Below are 27,266 nucleotides of genomic sequence, written 5' to 3' on the forward strand. Positions count from 1 at the left end.
ATTTTGACTTTAAAATAACTAACAATAATGTATAACATATTCAAACTATCATTAGAACTCAGTCTTTAATGTATGTAATATTACAGGAAAGTTAAAATCTGCTTATTATTGTCAATGAAAATGTGACTCAAGCTCAGAGATTCAATAGCTTAGTGCCACAGGATTGTCACAAAATCTGAAAAGTGTATGCAAGCACACCTCAGAGATACTGCAGATTTGGCTCCAGGCCACAATAAAGCAAGCAGTCTGTCTTTTAGCTGGTGGAACGTCTTCCCTTCAGTTTGTAAAAAATGCAACATCTGTGAAGAACATAAAACAAAGCAGAATAAAACGAGTATGCCTGTAGTTTTAAATCCAGCTCAGCTTTTTGCCACTGAAAATTACACTGTCTGCTCACAGAGTGAGAAGTACCATTCCTGATGGTGCACATGTTATTTTTTTATTATTATTATTATATGCAAATAAAGTTCATCACACAAATTGTGGCTGGTCTTTAATGTGAAAGGTACGGAGGTAGAGCCGTCAAGGAGCTTGTTCGTGTCCTCCCTTGGTCACAGACCTAGTCCATCCCAGGCAGCTCATCCTCAGAGGTGTGTGTCCTTGCTGTCCAGCCTGGCTGCTGACTAGCCGGGACGCCTGGGGCAAGCACTTGGCCTCTCCGAGACTTTCACCCACTTCATCTGTAGAACGCATTGCCCAGCACCATCCTGCCCAGGACCTCTGGTAGAGCAGAGAGAACATTGGAGCTGCTGGGGGCGGAGGTGGGGGGCCCATGTAGGGGGCAAGGGGATTTGGGTTCTTATGTCTTCCTGGCCGCCTAGGCAGCACACACAGGACTCCAGGCCACTCTCCACAGCAACAGTCTGAAACAACTGAGCAGGCTGATTTCTTCTAGATCTTAAATGCCACAATTTCATGATTATAGAATTGAGGAAGCTGAAATGTTTTCAGAGCCTACTTTCCAGGGTAGAAGCTAAAATCCTGGTCACTCCTAAACTCATGCCATGTGTGACAATGTCTTTTTTTTTTTTTTTTAACAGTGATTTCCATTCCTTCTTTGTCTTCTTTGTGCAAAGCCGTGGCAGTTTATACTAATTATTGAACACGCTGTGGAGGAAATCATTGCTTTGCAAAAAATGTTACCATCACCTAATACAGCACACCAGCAATTGGAAAGGCTTCCTAATGGTTGCATTCTAGATATTCTCATTCATAATATGGTTTATTCAAAGTATGCCACAGCAGAAGCTGCAACTGTGCAGTTGGATTTTCTGTTTAGAGAACTGAAAGAAAAGCACATTATTTGGAGTCCCAGATTTTGGTCACACTACTACTCCCTCATGCTCAGTAAGTCCAGTGTGGCAGGGACTGCAACCACCTGGTGTCCTGCAAGGTGAGGCTCCTATACCTGAGAGAGAGGAGAGGGTGTAGTGAAGGGTAAAGCCAGGCCATGCAGGCCTCCTCCTGGGGGTTCTTCCCATTCACGGCCCAGGCTGCACAGGAAGTCAGGATTGGGCCAAGGTAGGCAGGCCCCAAGGGAATCTCCTGGAAATTGTGTTCTTCTGAAATACAGAGCAGAGATGGGGCAAGTGAAGCTGGTCAGAGAGGGCCTCTGGTCTGCCAAGCTTGGGTTATCTACTGTTTACTTACAGTAGATAAAGATGGGCCGAGCCTTTGCAAAATGGATGTGAGGATTCGTCTCTCCTACTGGGAAAATATGTAAAATTTTAAGAGGAAAAAATTCACCTGATCCTTGTTAAAATTACATTGGAGTTCAAGTTATTTTTCAACTGGGAGAAGTCAATGGTATGACTTTCATTAAAGAAGAAACAGAGCAGAAGGTGTGTAGTAAAAATATACACACAGAGAAAGTGGGAACAGTGGAATTCCCACAGCAGCTCTTTCCCTAAAAGGTAACAGATTTACCTTCAAGTCAGAAACATCGTTTGGAGACCGGACACAGCTGGTCATCTAGGGCTCAGGACTCATGTTTACTCCTCGCTCCTCTCCGTCTTGGATGCACAGCAGCACTGCTGTTGTCACATACACGTGACCCACACTGCCGGTTCTACATTCAGAACATGCCCTTTGAGATACCAGCTGTCACATGGCATTGGTCATATGGCTTCATGGTTACTCGCGATACATTTCTTAGCCCAAATCTTCATTCCCTAAACCTCAGCCCCACTTCCACCTGGGGAGACAGGGGCCATTTCCATCTCCTAGAATCAGAGGAAGTGTTCCTCGCTGTTTAGGAGGGCCAGTGGGGCATTGTGAGAACAGATTCTTGACTCCTCAGTTCAGAGTCCTGCCATGTATTTCCCATAGAAGCCATGTGGCACTGCAGCCTCTAACAGCTGTGTTCTTGACTGTTACCTTTATTAGGAGCACAGGTCTGTGCCTCTTCACTGGCTATGTTGGACCAGTCCCTGATCTTTTTTAGCATTCATTTCCCCATCTGCAGAAATGGGGGATGCCCTCTTTGCCACAGGACTGTTGTGAGGCTTCAAATAATGTAGATGTCAATAAGGTCAGCTTCTTCCCTGTGCCCAGACACCTGTCTCTTGAATTTCACTGCAACAGCTGCATATGACATTGCTCCCATGGAGTAAGTAAGGTTTTCGAAGTGCCAAAAGCCTGACGGGCAAACTTTCTGTTTTGGTGGCTGTCTGGCACTACTCAGGTGATGGCCAAGAGCATTCAGAAAGGCCTGTGGCCCTCTCCTGATAAAATACTGTTCTGAGAAAAAAAATGCAAAGCCCCAACTCAGTTAATTAGACTAGTAATTTTTTATCATTCATAGAATACCTCTGTGCTTTATACATATAATCCAAATTTAGGTACCTATTACGGGCTATTATGTCCCCCCAAAATCTTATGTTGACATCTTACTCCCCAGTAAGTCAATGTGTGACTCTTTGGTGCAGGGCCTTTAAAGAGGCAATTAAGTTACAGTGAGGTCTTTAGGGTGGGCCCTAATCCAATGTGACTGGTGCCCTTGTAAAAAGAGGAAATTAAGACACACACACAGAAAGGCCATGTGAAGACACAGAAGGCAGCCATCTGCAAGCCAAGGAGGGAGGCCTTAGAAGGAACCAACCCTTTTATCTACTTCTGTTCTCAGAACTGTGGGAAGATAAATTTCTGCTGTTTGTGCCCCCGGTGTGGTATTTCATTAGGGCAGCCATAGTAGACTGATACAGTGCCCAAGAGCGCACAGCTAAGCTGCCTGCTCAGGATTCCCCCTGGGGCTGTGCTTAGTCACCCTGCTATAGCCACCCCCTCCCCCAACCAATCCCTCTCCGAGTGGCCTCAGATTGTTTTGATTACAGTAGAGCAAAACAGTTCGGTTTTCCATGGTATGGGTGCTATGTAGAATGTTTCAGTCTTGATAGAGAAAATAAAACTCCATACAGGCAGGGAGTGTGCCTGCCTCTTTTATCTCACTCTCCCCAAAGTCTAGGATGGTATCTGGCAGGAACTCAATGGCTGAAGTAATTAAATTATTTTGTGTTTGAAAACAAAGTGAGCAGACAAAGTAGTATATTCTTTCATAAACCAGTTGTAAAGTGTCTTCAACAGTGTATTATACTAAGGTCTAATGTCTGCTCTGCTGACCTTGACACTTTTATGTCCTGGTGAATATTCTAAAACTTGATCTTCCATGCGTATTTTTTCAGTGGCTTGTGTTAAAAGTTTTGAAAGGGTCTAATAAACAGTTACTTTTAAATTACATTTTTTTTGAAATCTTTGTTACAAATGAAAAGTGGACCACCTGGTCATTTCTGCTGTGGTGCTTCAGTGCACGGGCTACTCTGCGAGGCTGGCAGTGCCTGCGCCTTCTGGATGGAGCTTCCTTTCATGAGCTGCCTTGTCTTCCGGATCACGAAGCCATGGAATCATCACAGTGCTCTCTCACTACTCAGTGAAACCATCCTAGGTTGGAAATCCCATGAAAGGACTTGTTCCAAGATTTAGAGGTTCATGTTTCCATGTAAAGCAGTTTAACTCTTAAGTAGAAATCTAAATTTTTTACTTGGTCTAACATCCTGCCTCCTTCCTGTATTTTCCATGTATGTGCATATACTTGTCATGACACAAAAAGGAAGCGTAGAGTGGTTCGCTTAAGGAATTGGTTATTGACTTGAAACCACTTCGCGTCAGTGTGCTATCACCTCACATGTGCCATTTGAGTGCCTTTTATTGGCCTCACCCTGCGGGTGGCGCTGACCTGGGCCTGTGTCCCAGGGCAGCAGAATCATTGGCCTGGGGAATGTCCACTGTATGAGGCAGCGCCCAGATGTCCACAGTACAGGATGGCCACGACGCAGCATTTTATTCCTCCTGAACTACCTGCTCAGCAAGGGACCAAAAACAAAGGCAATCCTCAGGATCATTCTGTCTTTACTCCACTTTTAGGGATAAAGGAGAGTGGGGTACAAGCTACCCATTAAAATGCTTTATGTCATTTTGGAAAATAAAATTAAATTAAAAATCTGCAAATGGCTTCAGTTTCCATACCATCATAGTCTCCATGTTGACTAAGTTAGGATGTAGACAGGTAGCCCTAACCGGTCCCGTGGCACACCTCAGCCCTGGGGGCCGACGTGCTTTCCTCTCCTTGACTCATTTCTCGAAAAGGTTCCAGAATTCTGTGGATTTTAACCAGGTTAAAGCATTTTGCCTTCGGGCTTTTCAAATTTATGCATGGGAAGAAATAATTTTCACATTGCAACCCCTCACATACGTAACTGAAGCAACAATACTGGGTTTGATGCACTTTAAAATTTTGTATTTCATTCCCCCTCCAGGGGTAGGGGGGGCAGTACATACATATAGTCTGCTCCCAACCCATGAAATTGATTTTATGATCCACTAGTGAGTTTTTAGTCACAGTAAGAAAAATTCTGCCTTGGAGTTAATGTATCAGCTAATTTTTCACTCATCACAACCTGTTGTGGGAAATGAGCCTTCCGTTTTGAGAGAAAATAACTGCAAGACGAGAAGAAAGGAGAAGGGTATGGGTTTCTGCCTAATGGGGCAGCCCTGGGAGGGCACAGTGCCTGGGAGAGGAGAGGGTAAACGGGCCTGAGTGGGTGCAGGTCGGGGAGCCCGGTGCAGCGCTGCTTGCTGAGCTCTCAACCTCCTTAGAACAGGTCTTTTGAGCTCATTTAATCCAGTTTCCTGCCCAGTACAGCAATGTGAAGACATCTTGTCTGTGCCTTCATAGCTTATTTTTCTCTCTCAAGTGGCACAGGAATTCTGTAATCATTCCAGAAGGAAACTGACTTTCCATTGTTTGGTTATCTTTTGTGCTGCTTGTACACTGGCATTTTTTAGAGTCAAGCAAAGAGGTCAGTTTTTGTAATTCTCAGCTTTTAGTCACTTGGCAAGCTGCACATGGCAGCCATCAACATGTGACTTTTCTGACAGTGATCTTAAGTTTGTAACCAAGGTGGATTTGTCCCCTTGAATTTTATGGGCAAGGAGTTGGCAGCAGGGTCCTAACGATGCCCAATGGCGTCCTGCCGCACGTGCCGGTGCCCACTGGGTCCTTGTGTCTCCACAGGCCTCGGCAAGACCAAGAGGAAGACTAGCGCAAGGGACGCATCCCCAACTCCCAGCACCGACTCGGAGTACCCCGCCAACGGGGGCGGTGCAGACCGCATCTACGATCTCAACATCCCTGCCTTCGTCAAGTTCGCCTACGTGGCTGAGAGGGAGGACGAGCTGTCCCTGGTGAAGGGGTCGCGTGTCACTGTCATGGAGAAGTGCAGCGATGGTTGGTGGCGTGGCAGCTACAACGGGCAGATCGGCTGGTTTCCCTCTAACTACGTCCTGGAGGAGGTGGACGAGGCAGCCGCGGAGTCCCCCAGCTTCCTGAGTCTGCGGAAGGGTGCGTCCCTGAGCAATGGCCAGGGCGCCCGTATCCTGCATGTGGTCCAGACGCTGTACCCCTTCAGCTCCGTCACTGAGGAGGAGCTCAACTTTGAGAAAGGGGAGACCATGGAGGTGATTGAGAAGCCGGAAAACGACCCGGAGTGGTGGAAATGCAAAAACGCCCGGGGGCAGGTCGGCCTGGTCCCCAAAAACTATGTGGTGGTCCTCAGCGATGGGCCGGCCCTGCCTCCGTCTCACGCCCCTCAGATCAGCTACCCGGGGCCCGCGGGTAGTGGGCGCTTCGCGGGCAGAGAGTGGTACTACGGGAACGTGACACGCCACCAGGCCGAATGTGCCCTCAACGAACGGGGCCGCGAGGGTGATTTCCTCATTAGGGACAGTGAGTCCTCGGTAAGTGACCTGGGTTTGCAAGGTCTGCCCAAGCCAGGGAGGTTCCAGGAGAAAACAGTAAATATGTGTGTGTGGATGTGTATATATTGAACAATGTGTGGCATCCCTTTTCAGATTGTGTGAACAGACTGGAAATAGAAGAATACAGTTGGTCTATATTACCTGTATAAGATGCCCCTCTGTAGTATACCCAAGTTGGCTTTGAGTGTAGTGACTCACCTGTCCCTCATTGCCACTTATGCCCCAGGAGACATCTTGTCTTGCGGATGTTAGGGAAAGTAAATACTTTTACTTCATGACGGTGGTTTTGCCTCTTTACTAAGATTTTCCTCTTTTCTGCAGACCTAAACATCATTTTCTCTCCCCGTTTCCCATTCTGTTAATGACCCTTCCCTCCAAGGTCCTGTTGGTTAACTGTCTCCATTCTGGGTCCCACACATGTCAGCTCTTTGCAGCCAGAAGCGAACCTGGTTTCTGACACAGCCTTTTGTTGGCTGGTTGGTTTTTCTTTATAAACCATGTATATAATCCCAAGGTCATCTCTGCCACAGGCAGCATTGCTGAGTTCATCTCTGAAAAGCTTTTGAAGCACGTATGAACAAAATTGAAAAGAAAAATGCAGTTCTAGAGAGAGATGAGTTTGTGTGTGTGAACTGAATCAGAAGTCTGAGACCACCTGACTTAGAGCAGGTCCATTTCCAGCAGTAGAGAAATTTGAGGTCTGTGTTTTAGGTACATGCCTGAACCTATGAGGAGGAACTGGGCCAGAATCCCATGAAGTAGCCTAGCCTGTGTGTGCACACATGCATATGTGCATATGTGTGTTATGGAAATACTCAACTGGTTTTGTAGGACTCTTTGTAAATACGCCATCCATACAGTACGACTCCCCAGGCCCCTCAAAAAACAAAGAGCTCTGTCGATTTCATTGTGATTACATTGTATTGGTTCTGGCATTCTTCAATTTAATTTTTTAAATTCACACTATACAACTGGTAAGTATGTCCTATGCACTGTAATTGTCCTCTGGAAATGTTGATGGCCACAATAAGTGAGTGCATATTCAAGACTCATGTTCGTTGATCTGCAAGGAACTAAGGCTATAGAAATGTTTTTCCCCTCCAGACACTCAAGAGGCAACTGTGATGTGTTCTTTTTTGAGGAGGGCGGAGCCTCATAGTGGTGGAAATCAGACCCGGTTATGGTGTAGAGAGCTCATGGAGTTAGTGGCCCCCTTGCTGTGCTTGGGCAGCAAGCATATTGGGTCTGAATGTTATAGCTACATCTGAAATCTGAACTTTAAGATTTTCTTATCCAGTCACCGGAGTTTATCATTCCTGGCAAGACATCATATCAAATTGTTCTTACGTGACGTAACCTCTGTGCATAGCTTCCTTTTGATCATGTTTGAGGCTTAAGAGAATTAAATACGACAGCATGTTTAACTCTTCTAAGTAGAAATTCAGAGGAAGCCCTAGAAAACCAATTATAATGTAAAGTGATTAACCCAGAACCCTTAAGGAATAAGTGTAATTCAGCATCAAAAAGTATAATCTTGATTTAGAAAATTTGAATTTGAAGAGATGTCTTAGAATAGAGACAAGTTAAAGCAACCCCACAGTGTGGAGACATTGGCTCCATTATTTGTTGCTTCTGGCTAATACTTGAGAAAAAGAAAGTCCTCAGAAAGAGGGTAGGTGAGAACAGCGTCCTACAGGTTGCTGGCCTTAAGGAGAACCTATTCCTTTTCCACAGGACAGGTACATTCAGGCAGTTGTCACTGTCTGAACTCAGAGACCAAATCCTTCTGGACTGGGAGGGATACTTGTATTATGTGGGTTCCAGAACTTGAATATGCTCCAGTGTCTTATTTGTCCAACATTACTAGAGAATAAGCTAAGTTTCTATGTAATGGAAACATTGTTTACATTTTATTTTAAACTTTTTTTGTATGGGGGACTTTCTATTTGTTTTGTATTCTGTTTTAACTTAGAGCAAGCTGCAACACACTAATAGTGTGCTTGGGGCCTAGGGCTGTGGGAGCAGAACGGGCTTGGCTGGGACTTGCATCAGCTCTACACCCACAGTGGCACCTTTAGTCTGAAGACTGCCATGTGGCCTGATTTTGTGCAGGGCTGCTTGTCCTGATGGATCTTGCTGTGACATGTGGCGTTTCCTGCTGTTTTATGCCTGCCTTATGCCAAAGGGATGCTACAAGGGACTCTTAAGACATGTTGCTGCTTCTCCCCTGACAGCAGAAGTGGGCCAGGTTGGCTGCTCTTCTTGCTCATAACCAGGTATATTCCCAGCTGTTATCTGCAGCTGTTGTGGAACTGTCTAGATGGACAAAGGGACAAATCCATTACTTACTACTTTTTTTGCCATCCACTGCCTCTGCCTCTTGCGGGTGTCTCCCTCATCTCCTTTCCTCTCCTCCTTTGTCTTTTTTCCTGTTCATTTGGCATTTCTAAGATGAGAGCCTGGCCTCTTAAGTCATTGCCAGGCCAACATGAGGGCTGGGGTTCAAAATTTAACATAGCACATTGCAGTGTGTGGGGGTCGGAAATGTTTCGGATGGCTGCAGCATTTCTGTGGGACTCAGCGGCTTCTTCATTGAATTTCCTTTTTTTTTTTTTTCCTTGAAGTCTTTGGGCCTGGAACTTTCCTTTGATTGAGATTACCTCAGGACTCCTGAACTGTGAATAATAAGCTCAGTGGCTTTCTTAGAGTGCATCTTCAAGATGTATGTCATTTTTTTAAAGATAGCCTAAGTGATCCCAATATAAATAAGCTAGACTCTTATTTGATGATAATTTTGCATTTAAAAATATTTACTATTTTTCTGTTTTGAAAGATAAAAATATATCCAAATCTGAGTCCTGGGAAATGTGTACTTTTGTGGGGAAGAAATGCATATTTTGGAAAAACAAACAAAAACATTACCACATCCTGTGATATCCAGTATCAGTGAAGTGTTGGGTGTTTCAGAGGCATCTGTTACATAACACATTTTATAAAGGGATGAATGAAGTAACCAAATGATCCTGCCATGGTTTTTTCCTGTCCTGAATCACAATCCCTACTATTTCGAGTTCTTTCATCTTCTCTCTCTTCCTCCCTTGTTCTCCTTTCATCTGTATTTGTTATGTATCCTTAGCTAAAAATGAAAGTATCATTTCCCGTTCTCTATATTTAATTATCATACCGCTACCTGCTAATCATAGCTCATTAAATCTAGGAAATTCACAATTCCTCCCTGTCCTTTGTATGCCCATCATAAATCCTTATACTTTATTTGTCCACAATTGCTCCTTGAGTATGGTAAGAAGACTGTTCTTTCACTTAGGAATAACCAGAACTAGAATTCTGGTGAGCTGGTTAAGTTGTCAGTATTTTATTTTTCCAGTTGCTACATCCCCCATCTCTGAAAAGGTTATTCAGAAAGTGACAGGGCACGAGGACAAGGTCTGTAAAGATGACTGGCTTTATAGCATCAGCCTGTAGTAGAAAGCCATTTTCATCTGTAAGACATTAAAGATCCCAAGACAACACCTTTTTGGTTATACTTATATCACACAGTATTACGTAGATACTAATTTTTTCTCATACAACACATTGTTTCTGGTAGAGAAACACTATCTTGCCATAGGTATATAATTTAATACATACGGTGTTCATACTAGTAGTTGTGTTTCATTCCTTGTTCTTTTTTAACCTATTAAAATTATTTGATCAGGAAGGAACAGAATAAACCATTAGCATAGTTCCTTGCTATAGTTTTCAAATTACAGGGTGGGGCAAAACTAGGTTTACAGTTTTGAATATGAAAAACACAGAATTTATTATTGGATTATTATTTATTAAGTATTTTCCGTATGAACAACTGTAAACCTAGTTTTGTCCCACCCTGTATATTTCTTACAGAAATCATGGTTTTTAACCAGAACTCAGTTTTCAGGCAGTTTGATCTCTAGATCAGTGATGCTCCAGCCGTGAAGTGTACCAGAACCTGAGGGTTTTGTGCAATAGGGGTTGCAGGGTCTCACCCACAGAGTTCCTGATAAGGAGATCAGGGCCCAGAATTTTCCTTGCTAGCACATTCCTTGGTGATGCTGATGCTGCTGATCTTGTGACCACACTTTGAAAACCCCTGGTATCTTCTATGCAATCTTAGTGATTCTATACACATTAACAGCAGTAATTTAAACTCCATTTCTGTAGAATGCTACATTTCTAAGCATTATAAACATGCTTAAAGGTGAAAATTATAACTCTTCTGTCAAATTTTTTTTTATATATAACTGTCAGCTTCTTTTGAGTGAAATTTTTTTTGAGATGCTGATTCATCTCATAAAGTGTTTTTCTATTTATTTTTAAGCTATTTAAAGTTTGCTAACTAACTGTATTTGTTGTTCAGTAGCTGATAAAATTTTAAGCTTATACTTTTGCAGTGCTTCTAACTTCAAACATATCTAATTTTTAAAATGGAAAGGACCTAAAGATCATTAGTGTGGGCGCTTGTCTATGAGTTCACTCCCTCATCACCTGATCTGTTCACCTGATTCCCAGATGGCCCAGAACCTTAGTGACCCTAGCTTTCTCTGCCCCACCTAGCTCCTCAGTACTTGCCTTTAAAAACAAAAATCTTCACTCATGCTGTTTACTGCGATATGTGAAAAGAAGACAAGAGCCTTACTTAAAGCTAGTTCTCAAAATATAATCCATCACAGGTTTCCTCAGGATCTCATTTGTAATTTCTTTTGGGTCCCAAAGAGGAATTCTGAACTGTACCCTTGGCTTCATTTAAAGGTCAAGGCTCCCAGCTCTTCCCAGTTGAGTGCTCAGCTGTGGAGCTCCTGTTATCACAGGCTGCTGATAAAATCCTGTGGAACCAGCCTGCAGAGAATAACTGGCCTTTCAGTAATGTAGAAGGCACTTAAGAATCCTGGCATCTTAGCCTCACAACCATCATTTATAATGAAGGTCTTTGGATGGAGGGTTGTTTTTGTTTTTTTTCCTGCTATGTTATAAACAAAAGAAAGTAAATATGGGTTTCCACCACTCTTCAAAAGTAGTTCTATCCTGACTCATGTGGCTCAGTGGATTGAGTGTCAGCCTGTAAAGCAAAGAGTTACTGGTTTGATTCCCAGTCAGGGCACATGCCTGGGTTGCAGACCAGGTCCCCAGTAGGGGGCACACGAGAGGCAACCACACATTGATGTTTCTCTCCCTCCCCTTCTCTCTAAAAAGAAATAAACAAAATCTTTTTGTAAAAAAATCTATGGAACCTTTCATAAGCCAAAGTGGCATAAAGTGAAGAAGCAACTACCATAAATTTATATGGAAAAATTATCAAGTGTTCCCAGATCCAAAAAATTACCTACCAAATCATACCAAGTAACTTATAAAAGCTGAAATCACACTAACATATAGTAAAAGCAGGAATGATATGATAAATATGTAGCCTCATAAAGTAAAAATAATGTATGTATAGTGTAGTTTCATTTACTAAAAAGACTGATTCCTCCTTAAGTGTGAGATAACGGAACACCATCGATCCATATGAACAATAAACTTTCCATTTTACCCATTCCTGGATCCCGGCTACCAGCTTTCAGGATTCTTTTTCTCTGCATGTAAACAATGTGAATGGTGGACACAGGCGAGTTCAATGGATGCACAATGTCTTTATTTTGTTCACCACTATCAAAACAATTATGTCCAGTTTTACACTAAATCTAATATCCTTAACAAGCTCTTAGGCTTCTTTGATACCCTAGGACGCATGCAGCTTGCTAATGGACACACAAAATCAGTGGAGATAAGGCCCAGATGCTCCCAAACTGGGTCAGAGCTCTGAGGCTGGAGGCTGAAATGCCTAGGGAGGTTCCTGGGAAGGAGCTCAGCGGGGCCGCTCTCATGGAGGTGGGGTGGGGGGAAGGTGCATGTCTTGCTGCCTTTCTAACAGCTCCAACAAAACTAACTCTGAAGGCTCTTGTAGCTTTTTTTTTTTTTTTAATAAAAGGGAAAAACCCTCCTAAGATTTTTTTTTCTTTTGGTTAGCAAAAACAGGTACTACTGTAGATATTTTGTAAAGTGGTATTAAGTGGTATTAAGTGGCATAACATGAGCTTTTGGAAAGTGGGCAATACCTACAGTACTAAATTTGGAAGGAAAGGAAGGTATATGTAGGAAGCAGAAGAGAGAACAGCGTGTTACCTAAAAGTTACCTAACTCTAGACATGCCAGTGAGGCAGGTGCAAGTTAGGTGAGTGGTTCAGTCACCAGACTGTGGTGGTGAAGTTGCAGGTGGCCGGCTGGTCCCAACTGCATCACTGATGGTAGCTTGATGTTTTCCCTGTTGGCATGTTGGATTTCTCCAGGTTTCAGTGTTCATCGCTCTCTCTCTCTCTCTCCTTCCAACTGTATTCCTGCCATCAGGTTCTTAGCCTCAGCTCTCTCTTCCTCTAGACCTTTGTAAAAGTCTAGAATACAGCCTCCCCTCCCCGTCTCCACCCCACCCCATCAGTCTAAAATACACAGATTCTTCAGGTTTCATTCTAGTCACCTTTGCTTTCAGGGAAGCCTTCCCTGACCCACAGGCCTTGGTCGCTGCTCCTGGGTCAGTCAGCAGTCTTATGTCCAAATGTAATTGCCTCTGAATGTGGCTGTTGGTCTGTTAAATCCCTGGCATCTTGGTGGGACTCTTAAGAAATGTTCTTCACATTAACTGATGAATGAATTACCTAGAATGTACTTACAGTTTTGGTGTGGGCACCAGCAGCCAACTGAAGCAGAGTGCTAGGAATACCAGTTTGGCTCCCTGTGCCTGGTTCCTACCTGGCTGTGCTAATGCACTAGTTAGCTTGGGTCAGACGCTGTGGCCTCTAGCTTATTGTTGTTGCCATGAGGGGGTCCAGACGCCCTCTCTTGACACCTGCAGAAATAATGAGAAGAAAAGTGGTCATCAGGTAAGCACAGGTAACTAAGAACAACCCTTTCAAACTACAAAAGAAAATTTGTCAAAGTAATTGACATATTTACTGCTCGCTGCCTTCTTCCTTACCACAGTCAATTTCCCCTTTTTGAATACAGTCAATGACTGTATTATAGTTATTGGAAATAAACAGCATCAGGCATAGGTAGTTCCACAAATGAATGGGAGAACACCCATATAAAAAAATTTTTAGCCTCTGTGGCCATAATTCTCAAAGTGTGGTTTCTGGACCAGCAGCATCAGCATCAACAGAGAAGTGACTAGAAATACAACTTACCGGGCCCTGCCCAGACCTGCCACATCTGAATCTCTGGGGTGGAGCCCTGCAGCCTCAGTTTGAACAAACCCTCCAAGTGATTCTGATGCTCAAATATGAACACCACTGTAATGTGGCAAATGAAATCAGTTCAAGACCTTTGAAGAGCATTGTGTTATATGGTAAAATTTTGAATTGAAGATAATGTATTATTATTGCTGCTTAGTCACATTGGGTGTGATGTGGTGAAAAAACAAAGAATGACAAGGACAATATCCTAAAACTCTATCCCTGAAGGTATTTAAAGTTAACTTTAAGAAATATTTTTTGGGGAGGCAAGGAGGGATAAACACACATACACGTACTGAATTGAAAATGGACTGTAAGCACCCTATCATTTAAAGATAGGTAAGTGGGACTTCGAGAGCTATTCTGCAGTCGATGATTGATTCTTCTTCCTTTATGTAAATAAATTTACCTCAAAAGCTAATGAAAATGATAATATTTGATCATGTGACATGTAGATTGTTCTTAGACCTATGGAGTAAATATTTCAGAGATGCATTTATGGGAGAATAGAAAATGCTGGTGAAAAGATAACCTGAAGTGAAAACAAAGAGAATACTATCAATTGACAGCTAGTGGCATAAGTATAACCTGAGAATCTATTTTGGTTAAAAGAAGGCAATATTGGACAACTAGAGAGGGCGATCTAAAAGAGTGCTAAAACTCCAAAGGTGGCTTTTCTGAGATAAGAGAGTATTGATCAGTGGACAGTTTGCCTCTAACCCATTGGTTCTCAATTTATCTAGGAAAAGGAACTACTTCTCTGGACAAAAGAGTACCTTCCTTAAAGAAGTAACAAAGAAAAATGTCTGTTTACCAAATTAAAAGGAAAGAATGATACAGCTTTTGATAAGAAACCAACAAGTTGACCTCTCTTTGGGGATAGAAAGCTAGTGTTAAATACAATGTATAAATTGTTGATCTAAGAGTAGTGTGACCAGAAATGGATCCAGAGTTCCTGTGGGCTGCTTGGTGAACCCTACAAAGGCCATTTCTACTCTTCTTTCCATAAAGTCTAAAGTGAAATATATGTAGAAGTTTTAAGGTTGTTGAAGAATCAGGACTGTATGGGAGCAAGGTCCCTCCCTCCCCTGTTATTTCTTCACAGCCATGTGCTTAGGAGAAAGTCATAGTAATACTTACGCTGTCAGGGATGGATGGAGAAAGAAATAAAGGATATTACATATTGTTCTCAGCATCCTTTTTTTTCCATCAATGAGAAAACTATAATTAAATCATAAGTAAAGGAGAGAAATGTTTGACCTGGACAACTTTTTTATAAAAACAGTATCGAGGGGGGTATTCTGTGGTTTTCTTTTCTCAAAGTACTCACTTGTGAGCAGAAACCGTGAAGAGGTGAGATGTAAGAACTACCTGAAGGATTGGATAGTGGAAGACATGGCCATATTGGAAATCTGTAAGTCAGTGCATTTATTGACACCTACTCTGATCCTTTATGTGAATGTGGAGTTAAATCAGGTTCTTGTACTTAAGCTCAGATAGAAGACCTAAAACCTAAAACAAAGATAATGATAATAAAATAATAAAAACCCCAGGAGAGGTTTCTACTTATTAACTGTCTTCACACTCCACTTAGAAAATGACTTGGAAGAGGGTGGAATGAATGACATATCCTGACTGACAATTCTTCAGAACCTCTGGTTCAAAAACTATGAGACTGGAAATCATTCCTAAGAGGAATAGTCAGAGAGAAGATAACAAGAAAAAGTGATCTGATGTTAGAGTATATGAAAAGTTAGCACAGTATTCAGCAGAGAGAAATTATAATGAAAAGTATAGTGTTTGGAGAAGGGAAAGATAGGAAAATTTGGACAGTGGAAGGAAGCACAAAGAGAGGAACTAAAGGGGAGAATAGAAAGCAGATGCTTCAATACTGAAAACTGAGTCTAGTTAGATTTTAGTCCAGCTAAGCAAAAGTTTTAACCAAGTATGGTACCTTTGCTGACATGTAACAATGTCCACAGGTTTTTTGATACCCCAACTTTAAGGGACAGATCCTGGCTGCCTCCCCTTCAGCATAGGCTTTACCTAATGACTCACTGCTGTTGAGTAGTGTGGAGGGAGTCATGAGAGGTGACTTTAGGACTGGATTATACAAGGCATGTGACACTCTCTCTTGGATCACTTGGTATGGGGGGAGCCAGCTGCCATGTTGTGAAGACCCTCCCACAGCCCTACGGAGAGGACCATAAGACTCGAACTAGAGGCCTCCTGTGTGGCTAACATGAGTGAACCACTGGTGAAGCAGATCTTTGATCCGCAGGAGCACTCAGATGACTGCAGCCTCAGCCAGTGTCTTGAACATAGCCCAGTAGGAGTTGGGTGGTTCTAGTTCAAGGTTTAAGGCACTCCCAGATTCCTGAGCCACAGAAATTATAAATATGTGTTGTTTAAGCCACTGAGTTCTGGGGTAATTTGTTACACCAACAAACAAATAGTACAGTGCCCCAGAAAGAAAATAGGACTATAATAAGAAAGACAACAGTAGGAAATGAAAATTAAATTTCAGGGGACCCTGCCTTCCCATTTGTTGTTTAAAGAGAGAACAAACAAGTAGCTATCGTATTGGTAATGTTCATTTCTGTGTCTTTGAGGGACATAGAAAGGGTATGTACAGCCTCTCAATCATTCCTCTGCCAATTAGTTCAACAACTATCTGTTGTATACTCATTATATACCAGGCCCTGATTTTTCTCCAGAATATATAAAAAATGAGATACAAATGGGCCTCAGGAAGCTTAGATCCTAATAGGAGAGGCAGATGTAAACAAGTAATGATGACAGCATCATCATGAATGAAGTTAAATTTGGTGTTTCTGCAAAAGGATGTAGACATATTCTAGTTAGTTCTAGGGATTTAAATGGAAAGAAAACTTTCTAAAAATTGAAGAGTTGTTTGCTATCTTTATAGTTTCTTAAAAGGAACTACAAGCATTCCCCTTAAGATCAGGAACAAGACAGGGATCTCCACTTTCACCTCTCTTATTCAACATAGTACTGGAAGTCCTAGCCACAGCAATCAGACAAGAAGAAATAAATGGCATCCAAATTGGAAAGGAAGAAGTAAAACTATCATTATTTGCAGATGACATAATGTACACAGATAACCCTAAAGATTCCACCAAGAAACTACTAGAATTGATCAATCAGTTCAACAAAGTAGCAAGATACAAAATTAATATCCAGAAATCAGCTGCATTTTTATATGCCAAAAATGAACCAACAGAAGTGGAAATTAAGAAAATAATGACATTCACAGTTGCTACAAAAAGAATAAAAAACCGGGGAATAAACCTAACCAAGGATGTAAAAGAAGTGTACTCAGAAAATTATAAGACACTGAAGAAAGAAATAGAAGATATAAATAAATGGAAGCTCATACCATGTTCAAGGATAGGAAGAATTAACATTAAAATGTCCGTACTACCCAAAGCAATCTATAGATTCGACAAAATTCCTACAAAGATTCCAATGATGTATTTCACGGAACTAGAACAAATATTTCAAAAATTTATGTGGAACCACAAAAGGGCCCACATAGCAACAGTGATCCTAAGAAAGAGGAACAAAGTTGTAGGAATCACGCTACCTAATATGAAGCTATACTGTAAGGCCATAGTAATCAACAGCATGATACTGGCCTAAACACAGACAAATAGATCAATGGAACAGAATAGAGAACCCAAAAATAAACCCACACCTTTATAGTAAATTAATACTCGACAGAGAAAGCAAACACATATGATGGGCTAAAGATAGTTTATTCAATAAATGTTGGGAAAATTGGACAATACATGCAGAAAAATGAAATTAAACCACCTCCTGACACCATACACAAGAATAAATTCACAGTGGGTTAAAGACTTAAATGTTAGACCTGAAACAATAAAAATCATAGAAGAAAACATAGGCAGTAAAATTTCAGACATTGCTCATAGCAGTATTTTATTGGATATATCTCCCCAGGAAAGGGAAACAAAAGAAAAGATAAACAAGTGGGACTACATCAAACTAAAAAGCGTTTGCACAGCAAAGGAGACTATCAATGAAATAAAAAGACAACCCTCGGGATGGAAGAACATATTCGCCAATACATCTGATATGGGGTTAATATCCAAAATGGATAATTTGGACCTTAAAAAACTTAACACCAAAAAAACAAACAACACAATTAAAAAATGGGCAAAGGACCTGAATAGATTGGCCAATAGACATTTGAAAAGGTGCTCAGCATCACTAATCATCAGAGAAATGCAAATAAAAACCACAATGAGATACCATCTCACACGAGTCAGAATGGCCATCACCAATAAATCAACAAACAAGCGCTGGCAAGGATGTGAAGAGAAGGGAACCCTTTACACTGCTAATGGAAATGCAGAGTCATGCAGCCACTGTGGAAAGCGGTATGGAGATATCTCAAAAAACTAAAAATGGATCTGCCTTTTGACCCAGCAGCCCCACTCCTGGGAATATATCTGAAAGAACCCAGAACACTAATTCAAAAGAACATAAGCACCGCCTTTGTTCATTGAAGCATGTTTACAGTTGCCAAGATAATGGAAGCAGTCCAAGTGTCCATCAGTAGATGAGTGGATAAAACAACTATGGAACTATGGAACATTTACACAATGGAATACTACTCGGCCATAAAAAAAAAAGAAAACTTTATCCTTTTCAAAAGAATAGGTGGACCTGGAGAACAGTATGCTAAATAAAGTAAGCCAGTCAGAGGAAGACAAATACCATTATGATTTCATTCATATGCAGAATCTAATGACAAACTGAACTGACAAAACATAGACAGGCTGATGCTTAGAGAGCAGGTTGACTGCCGGCGGGTGGGGATGGGGCAGAGGTTGGGGGTTGCAGAACTGAGCAAAAAGGAAAAAGGACTCAGGGACATAGTGTGGTGATTGCTGGCATACTATGGGAAGGGTGTATAAGGGGACTAAATGGTAATAGAAAAAAATTACAATAAAGATTTAAAATAAATTGATGAGATGCTGTTTGCTATCCTTACAGTTTCATAAAAGGAGCTAAAAAGGGGCCACTAAGTAACAGTGTTTGCCGATATTCGCCAAACATGTACTCCTGGCATTGTGGTAGTTCATTAAATTGCTGCACTCTCTTCCCATTTTCAGAAATTATCTCTGTTTTGCGATTGTGAATACTGAAGGGGACAACTGTTGGGAAGTTTGCACAAGGTGACAAAACTAGTAAATGAGCCAGAATATGAATCCAGGCAGCCTGGTTCCAATGACTGTAATACAACCAACTATCCTACTTCTCAGTCATATAATTGTAAGATACAACTGGAGTGTGAACAAGTTATGGCTTGCCCAGTGTCACATAACCACTACCCACTTGTAATAATAGACTAATACTTCGGCTGAAAATAGCTAGAAAAGCTGGACAAAATATTGAGACAAAAAGCAACAAAGAAGTAGTCTACAAGTAGTGATAGGGGACAAAAATTGGAAGTCAGGGCCACCAAAGAGACAAGACCCCAGAAAAAAATTCAGGCCATTAATACGGACCCCCAAAAATCTGTGTACTAATTAGGAAGAAAGGCAAACTGGAAATAAACCGAACTGTGAGTAGTTCTATTCCTCTTCGGATTAAGGTGTTCTTCCCCACCATAACTGAGAACAGAACCAAAAGCACATCCTTTCTGAATGATGGCAGCTCCATTGAGAACCTCTTCAATTTTCCTCTTCAATTCTTCATAAATAGTATGCAGTGAGCAAAAAAAAAAAAAGACAAAACTAAATGGCCAAAAACAGAGGGGGAAAGATATAATAGAAGTCCAGATTTTGAGTTTTTAAATGCAGTCTTTAAGGTATACAGATTAATGGGTTCAAGAGTTCAGCAATATGAATTTGAGCAGAAAATTAGAAATGGTAAAAAAAAGTACAATAATGGAAAAAAATATAATAATGGAAATTAAGACCAGTAGGTTTACAGCAGATTAAACCCAACTGAACAAAGCATTAGTAAACCAGAAGATAACTCAGAGGAAAAGAAAATTTTAGGATACACAAAAAAGATATAAAAGGGTAGAAAATAAAAGAGCGTAAGAGATTTTCCTGTGGTCTGAATGTTTGTATCCCCCCTCCCAGATTCATAAGCTAAAGCCCAATCCCCAATGTGATGGCATTGGGAGAGTGAAGCCCTCATGAATAGGATTAGTGCCATTATAAAGGAGGCCCCAGAGGGCTCTCTTGCCCTTTTGCCATGTGAGGAGACAGCGAGAAGATGCCTGTCTTTGAGCAAGGAAGCAGGTCCTCACCAGATACCAAATCTGCCAGCTACTTGATCTTGGACTTCATAGTCTCCAGACCTGTGAGAAATAAATTTCTGTTGTTTTTAAAGCACCTACTTCATGGTATTCTGTTATAGTAGCCTGAATTGACTAAGGTTGACAGGAACAAGTGAAAGGTTTCACATACATGTAATTGATGTCCCAGAAGAGTAGATGGGCAGCAGGGAGAGGTAGACAAGAGTGTGGAAGCAACATTTGAAGAGATGAATGCCAGTGCCAGGTGACTAGTGAGTCACCGAGCCAGGTCTTCCAGCCTCAACTTTAGCACCTTTAAAACATGTTGGGTGGGGTGACACATAATACACAGAAAATTTCATTTAAAAAGGACTTGTTTAACCCAGGTCAAGAAATAGGGCCCCAGAGTCAAGAAATAGGTCATTTCTAGCACTGTAGAAACTACTCTCCACACACACATCGACTACCTGATTGCACCACATATCTCACTAGAGATAACTGTTACCTTTCATTTTATGGTAATCATTTTCTTTCCTGTTTTAAATCTATGTATTCCTAAACAGGGCACTTTAGTTTTGCCTGTTTTTGAGTTCTATAGATGGTCAATACTGTAGATACTCTTTTTTACTTTCTTCTTTTGCTCCACACTCTGTGCACTCTTTCAGTCCATGTTGATGCATCCATTTCAGTGTTTGATAACATATACGTCTCATCTACTTATCCATTCTCCTGTTGATGGATATGAGGAGAGTTTGCACCTGGGGTCACTGACCAGTCCCGCTTCCACATCCTTCACATGTGCCCTGGTATACCTGTGCATGTGCACTTCAACATGAGTGTGTTCAGTGACCTGGGATCCCTGAACAATTCTGTGGAGAGTTTGCACCTGGGGTCACTGTGGACAGTCCTACTTGCACGTCCTACACACTGTGGTATACAGGTGCATGTCCATCTCTAGGCCATATTCAAATCTGTGATGAAATTGCTGAGTTCTTAAGAATGCCTGTCTTCCAAATTTTCAGTAATGCAAAAACTTTTTAACAAAGCAGCAGATCTGGCTTATAGTCCCATTAACTGTGGAGAGTTCCCAAGTCAGCATTCTCACCTCAGGGATCACGTGGCACATTGACCTCCGGATGAGGGGCACCGAACAGGTTTGGGCCCTGTGCCCCAGGACTGCCTTGTATAGCCAGAACTGCCTTGCAGGGTCCTGGGTCTTCAGATCAATAACACCCCAAAACCAAAGCCTGTTTGGAGAGGGAATAATTGCTGAGCTGCTGTTTATGCTGGTCCCCTTTCCCAATATAGACATTCAAGCAAAAACATGGTAGAATACTTTGATTAGCTAGCTTAAATTTAAAGCCCCGAGTCTTAATATCAGTACACCACTACTAGTTGAGGTGACTGTGCCTGCTTCCCTAAGTCTGTCTCTGAAAGCCAGGCCTGGAAGGACCATGGGAGACATGAACGGGACTATGGCACTGCCTTCTCCACAATGCTCCCCTGCCTTGTGCACTGCCTCTAGAAGCAGAGTCCTTTGTTAGGGTACTGGATCAGTTTGAAGGGACGAAACCTTAGGGCATTGATGGTCTCCATCAGTGTCCCAGCTGCTCCATCAGGCATTCCCCACCAGCAGCGTCTGCTGCAGGGCCCAGAATCAGAAGGGTATCCACAGCCTTTTGGGGACGTTAGCCATAGGACTCCCTCTCAGGGGACTATGTAGTCCATAAACCACATTCATGTCTTCTCATGGCTCTGAACATGTGAGAACACCACTGATGGTTGGCTCAAATTTCATTTCTGTTCAACTGTGTCAGGATCTTTGGGGGGCTCATTGAAATGCAGATTTCTGGGGGTTAAAACACAAGTGTCCGCACCCCACCCCAGAGTTTCTAATTCAGTAGGTCTGGGGTGGGGCCTTAGAGTTTGCTTTTTCTGACAAGTTCCCGGTGATGCTAATGCCGCTGGTCTTGAGAATGCACTTGGAAAACCAGTGGTCATGTTTATATTCAAGCTTCACATAGAGCTGTTAAGTGGAAACATGTAACCATTCACTTTAGTTTGTAGACTGGAAAATCTGCTCAGGTTGAAATGAGAATTCCCCAGATGTTCAGCTCTCTTGCATTACATTAACTTAGTTCTATGTCCTTAACCTTGAGGCAGGGGTGTCCAACCCATGGGCTGTATGCAGCTCAGGATGGCTATGAATGTGGCCCAACACAAAATCATGAATTTACTTTAAAACATTATGAGATTGTGTGTGTGTGTGTGTGTGTGTGTGTGTGTGAGTGATTATGTGTCACAATGTATTTAATGTGTGGCCCACAGACGCCAAAAGGTTAGATATCCCTGCCTTAAGGTTTCTGCTCAGGAGCCCATGAAAATAAAAATGACCTTCTCCACTCCACGCATTTTATGCCTGAGCACACACACATGTGATGCCCCAAGGTGTGAAATTAAGGGACTTACATTAGAAGCAAATTTCCCTGTCCAGAAAATCTGTTGATCATTTGGCTTAATTAAAATTAGGTCTACCATATACTTACTCTGCCTCGCCCACGTACTCTACAACAATGCCGCTTTAGCTGTGAATTAATTAAAGATCTATAAAACTACATGGTGCCTGGCTTGTGCCAAACTATAAACTGAGACTGCATCCATTTTGATCTAAGAAAGCAGAAACTTCTGGCACAGAATGGATGTACTTATAAAAAATAATAGAAGCCTGAAACTAAAAATTGCTTTAGGGAAGACCGGAAGCCCTCAGGAGAAGGTTGAGCAGGTCATCACTTGTATGTGCTGCTGTACACAGATGTGGTCTGATTGGCTGGGGTATCTCTCCTGATTTAACAACTCCAGGGGCAAGGACCATGCTGCTGGTACTGCGGCCTTGCTTATGTGGAGGGGTCCCTGTCCATGTGTTCTGTTCTCAGAACTGTACAGAGCAACCAGCTGGGATGGTAACACTGAGAATGTGGAGGCTACTTATTCAGGCTTGTGAAGTAATCATGATTTGAGAATTACATGATCAAATGATTACTTAGAATGTCATTCTGTGCTTCAGAGCAGTGGTCCCAACGTTTTGGCACTAGGGACTGGTTTCGTGGGAGACAATTTCCCCATGGACCACGGTGTAGGGGATGGTTTCAGGATGATTCAAGCACATTACATTCATGCTCACCTCCTGCTGTGCAGCCCTGTTCCTAACAGGCCCGGACCAGTACCAGTCTGTGGCCCAGAGGTCGGGGACCCCTGCTTTAGAGTATTATGTTGATAGGGCTAGTTAACAGGATCATCTATAACATCAGGTTTTGGGATGATTCTAAGTGTTTGAATTGGGGAAATAATTTTCAAGATCTGTGTTCTCCCCACTCCCTGCTGCCCCTGCTCCACCCCCACCTTCTAGTGGCCATGATTAGGAAAATAAGATAGCCTGAGGCCTAAGCAGAGATTAACCTGCCTGTCTCTTCCTGAAGTTCATCCCACCTGCATACCTCAAGGATTTGTTTTTATTTGGTCTGTTTGGACAGAGGAATACATGAATGCAAACTGTAAAAATAATCGTCTCTTTATTTTATGCTAATAGCTGTGGCTGGTGGGCGAGTCCAGCAGCCCATTCTACAGCTCAACTTTCTGAGACACCCATTTCCTTGAGTTGTTATTAGGTTATATGGCATTATCTCTTGCTCTACAAGATTTGCACACTTAATCAAAAGTTTGTAAACTCCCTGTAACAATGGCCGGGATGCTTGTTAATTTTGTCCCTGAGGGAGGAAGGCAAAGCAGGAGCAGGACTGGTGGATCCTCAGCAGCAGTAAGTTCCTGGGTATTGTGAAAAGCTGAAACCTGGTTTAGAGATTCAGTTAAGAACAATATTAGGGGCCACCATCCATAGGGCCCTCTGTGGAGCAGAGTGGTGGAGAAGATGTGGCCCTCCCGGCATGATGCATGATGAAGGGGGTAGGACATAGGTGTAAATTATTTATACAAAGCAGTTACTGGGATACACTGTGGTTCTGCCACTGGAAGGCTGTTAACTTTTTGCTCTTTAGCAAGCCAAGAAGGGGAAGAGCGTGTCTTGTTTGGGAAAAAGGAGGCTTCTCCAATAAACTTTTGAGTGGAGCCTTATAGGAATGGTTGACCAAGGTACAGCGACGGAGGAGGACACAACAGGAACAGGAGGGACTGGGGGTGGCACATACTTTCGTCTCACTGACTGGAGCTCATTGGAAGCAAGAGCTAAGGACACAGCCATGGTGGGCCAGAAGGCAGTTGGGTTTTATTCTGAGGCCCTTGAGGGAGGTTCGCATCTTTCCACCTGCGTCTCAGCCACGCTGGTCACATAGCACCTCAGAAGAGGCAGAACCTTCCGTCCCTTTCTTCACCAGGGCCCCACTTCCCATTACTCTCCCACCAGCCCCACCCCTCACATATCTCGGGCTCAGCTCCAGCGTCTCCAGAAACCTTTCCTGACCCCACCGCCACACCCATTTAAATTAGCCTGCCCTGCCTTGGCGTTCTCTCCTTTCCATAGAACTTACCATGGCTTACAACTGTACATATATCAACCCATTTATTTTTCTTTATCTGTTCCCCCCACTGAATGGTTATTTCTATTAGTACATACAGAGCATATGTGCTGAACATTGTATATACACATGTGCACATAGCTAGGGCACGGCCTGTCTGGTGCATAGTTTGTATTCAATAAGTAATTGTTCTTTATTGAATTAATCAACACTTTTATTTCCTAAAGAATATTATTCATTCAGTGTCTTCTCTGCATATGTTTAAAGAAATGAGATAAAAGGCCAATTTTAATAAAAATAATGATATCTTTCTAAAATATATTCAACTATAAGTAAAGCATTGACATGATCACAAATTTAAACATTTGTCAATAAAATCTGTGCCTGAACCATTGTACAGCCCTCTCTGGGATTTTATGAGCCATGTTTAAATAAAATGCAACCAGAATTTCCCACTGCTCTTAAAAGGTTTTGCTGGGGTTTTTTTAATTTTGTTTTTTAAATAAAGTTTTAGAATGAGAAAATGTTTGATGGTTGAAGGGCTAATAGTGGTATAAGTCAGGGAAAGAAAAACTTTTGCTGCCACCTATGTATTAATACAAGTCCCTTTTGAAATTTTTCCAGTGTATAAAAAATAGCTTGAGAAATGAAAACATCAAGTTTCTTCAGCATCCAGGTTAACGCTGGTTTCATACATTCCATAGTGAGTCTCCAGTTTTGAAAGAAATACATTGAGCACCAAAACTGTGTGAAGCAAAACTTAATTTTTTTTTTCAGTTCAGAGCACCAAAATCTTGGAATGCCCCCGCATTGTTCTGAACATCAGATGCTCTTTTATTTTCTTTAATGGTATTAAAACAGAGACCTAGTTGTTTGAGCTCTGTGGCAGTTTGGATTTGTATAAGTGAAGATTCAGGGGTAATTCCCAAAATAGTTAGGCTTCATGCAGTTGAGGCTCACAGAGTAAAGCATTTCCACTCTCAGACAGGTCCTTCTGCCAGTGGGTGGGGAGTCTCCTGTCTAGCTCAGTTGTAACATGTGTTCTGTTTGCTCCCCAGCCCAGTGACTTCTCCGTGTCTCTCAAAGCATCAGGGAAGAACAAACATTTCAAGGTGCAACTTGTGGACAATGTCTACTGCATCGGGCAGCGGCGGTTTCACACCATGGACGAGTTGGTGGAGCACTACAAAAAGGCCCCTATCTTCACCAGCGAGCATGGGGAGAAGCTCTACCTCGTTCGAGCGCTTCAGTGATGCCTCCCCGTGGCCCTGCCACCTCCAGGCCATGGTGCCTCACTCACTTCCCCAGGGCCTAGCGTTTGGCCCCCAGAAGATGTGGTCGGGCACTGGCTCCCTTTGCCTGGTTGACCTTTCTCTCCAGGTTCCCATCTGCCTCCCCTTCGCCATCCCAGACCCTCATTCCACGTTCAAGGCCACTCTGCTCCTGGCCAGTTTTAGAGAATGGGAGGTGGAAGAGGGGCAAGTTTGTTCACTTTATTTCTTCTGAGTTGGAAACAGCCTTAGTCTGTTCGCCTTGTTCATGCTATCAGCTCCTCTCAGTAAGAAGACACTGGGCACAGGTGGAGTGCACTGAAGCTGCCCTTGACGAAGTGACCTACAGTGCATTCCAAGGTGGCCTCTCAGGAGAACACTGGGCTCCCATATGCCAGGCAGCACAGGTGAAGGTCCTGGTCCCAGCAGCCCTCGTTCCTGTCCTTTGCCCTTTCCTGGCTCCCAGATTCTCCAGGGAGTGAACACGTTTGCCAGTAGCAATACTGGAACACCAGGTGAGAGAGTAGTGAGGAAGCTGTCCAGTGCCTTTGGGGCTGTGCTTGCAATAAGAAAGGATTTCCTTGAAGTTCACTCCACAAGAGGGACTGGTGACTCAGAAAGAGATGTTTTGATAATTTACCCCCAGATGTGCCATCAACATAGTGCTTTTTCTTCTTGCCCTTTGGCTTGTTTAAATTTCACAATTATGTATTTAATTCTCAAAGTAATATGTAGCCATTTGTTGACACTAATACAGATGATTAAAGAAAAGAGCTGATCTTTGGGGAAGGGAAGCTACCAACACTTTACACACACAGACACACACACACACACACACAAAATATATATATATATATATATAAAACATATATATGTTTTATATATATATATTTTTTTTTGCTTTACAGGGAAGTGTTTCAGGGTTTACAAAAGAATATGTAACTGGTAGTAAGAGACACACAGAATTTTTATGTTTTTCTTTACATTTGAACTTCTTTATAGTTTAAATATACTATCTTGAGATGGCACATTCCTACAGTCGAAGAAGGGGTCTTGAGACCTCCAAAACTTGCATACTCAGTTTTTTGGATATTGTAATAAAAAAGTATTATGACAAGACTGTGTGTATATGTATCTTTGGGAAAACTGTGATTTAATGACCGGAGAGCAACGCCTGCAGAATTTACAGAACTCTCAGTGCCTAAAAGGAAGCAGTTTTAGAGAGGAGTTGAACACATTTATTATAGTGTGTTTTCTTTTTCTACCACCACGTTTTTGTATATTGAAATAATAAACTTTAATTAGTGAAACTCCCAAGAGAAACCAGAATCTCACGCTTGATGTTAACTGTACTTTTTCTTAAATGTTTTACCAAACTGTTGTCAGCTACCCCTCACCTCTAGCTTTCCCCTCTTCGCTCATGTCTTACTTCTATTCACTCAATCAGTAAGCATTTATCAAACAGTTGCAGTTTGCTGGACACTGGAAATGCAAAGCCACAGAACACAGGGCTTGTGCCCTCATGGGCTAGTTATAGTGAATGCAATTAAACACT

General features: G+C 42.2%; 1 protein-coding gene across 2 annotated transcripts in view; it reads left to right on the plus strand.

Moving 5' to 3' along the window:
- NCK2 (NCK adaptor protein 2) overlaps positions 1–27,023 on the plus strand; it is a 143,231-nt gene extending 116,208 nt beyond the window's left edge. For both annotated transcript variants that reach the window (XM_054585800.1, XM_054585811.1), the window contains exons 4-5: positions 5,570–6,291; positions 25,499–27,023. In XM_054585800.1, the coding sequence (XP_054441775.1) occupies positions 5,570–6,291; positions 25,499–25,693 (917 nt within the window). In that variant the 3' untranslated portion in view covers positions 25,694–27,023. The remainder of the gene's footprint in view (positions 1–5,569; positions 6,292–25,498) is intronic.
- The last annotated feature ends 243 nt before the right edge of the window (positions 27,024–27,266 follow it).

The sequence above is a fragment of the Pteronotus mesoamericanus genome, unplaced genomic scaffold, assembly GCF_021234165.1.
Source record: "Pteronotus mesoamericanus isolate MK-2021 breed Mesoamerican mustached bat unplaced genomic scaffold, CSHL_Meso_final contig_121, whole genome shotgun sequence".
Lineage (NCBI taxonomy): Eukaryota > Metazoa > Chordata > Mammalia > Chiroptera > Mormoopidae > Pteronotus > Pteronotus mesoamericanus.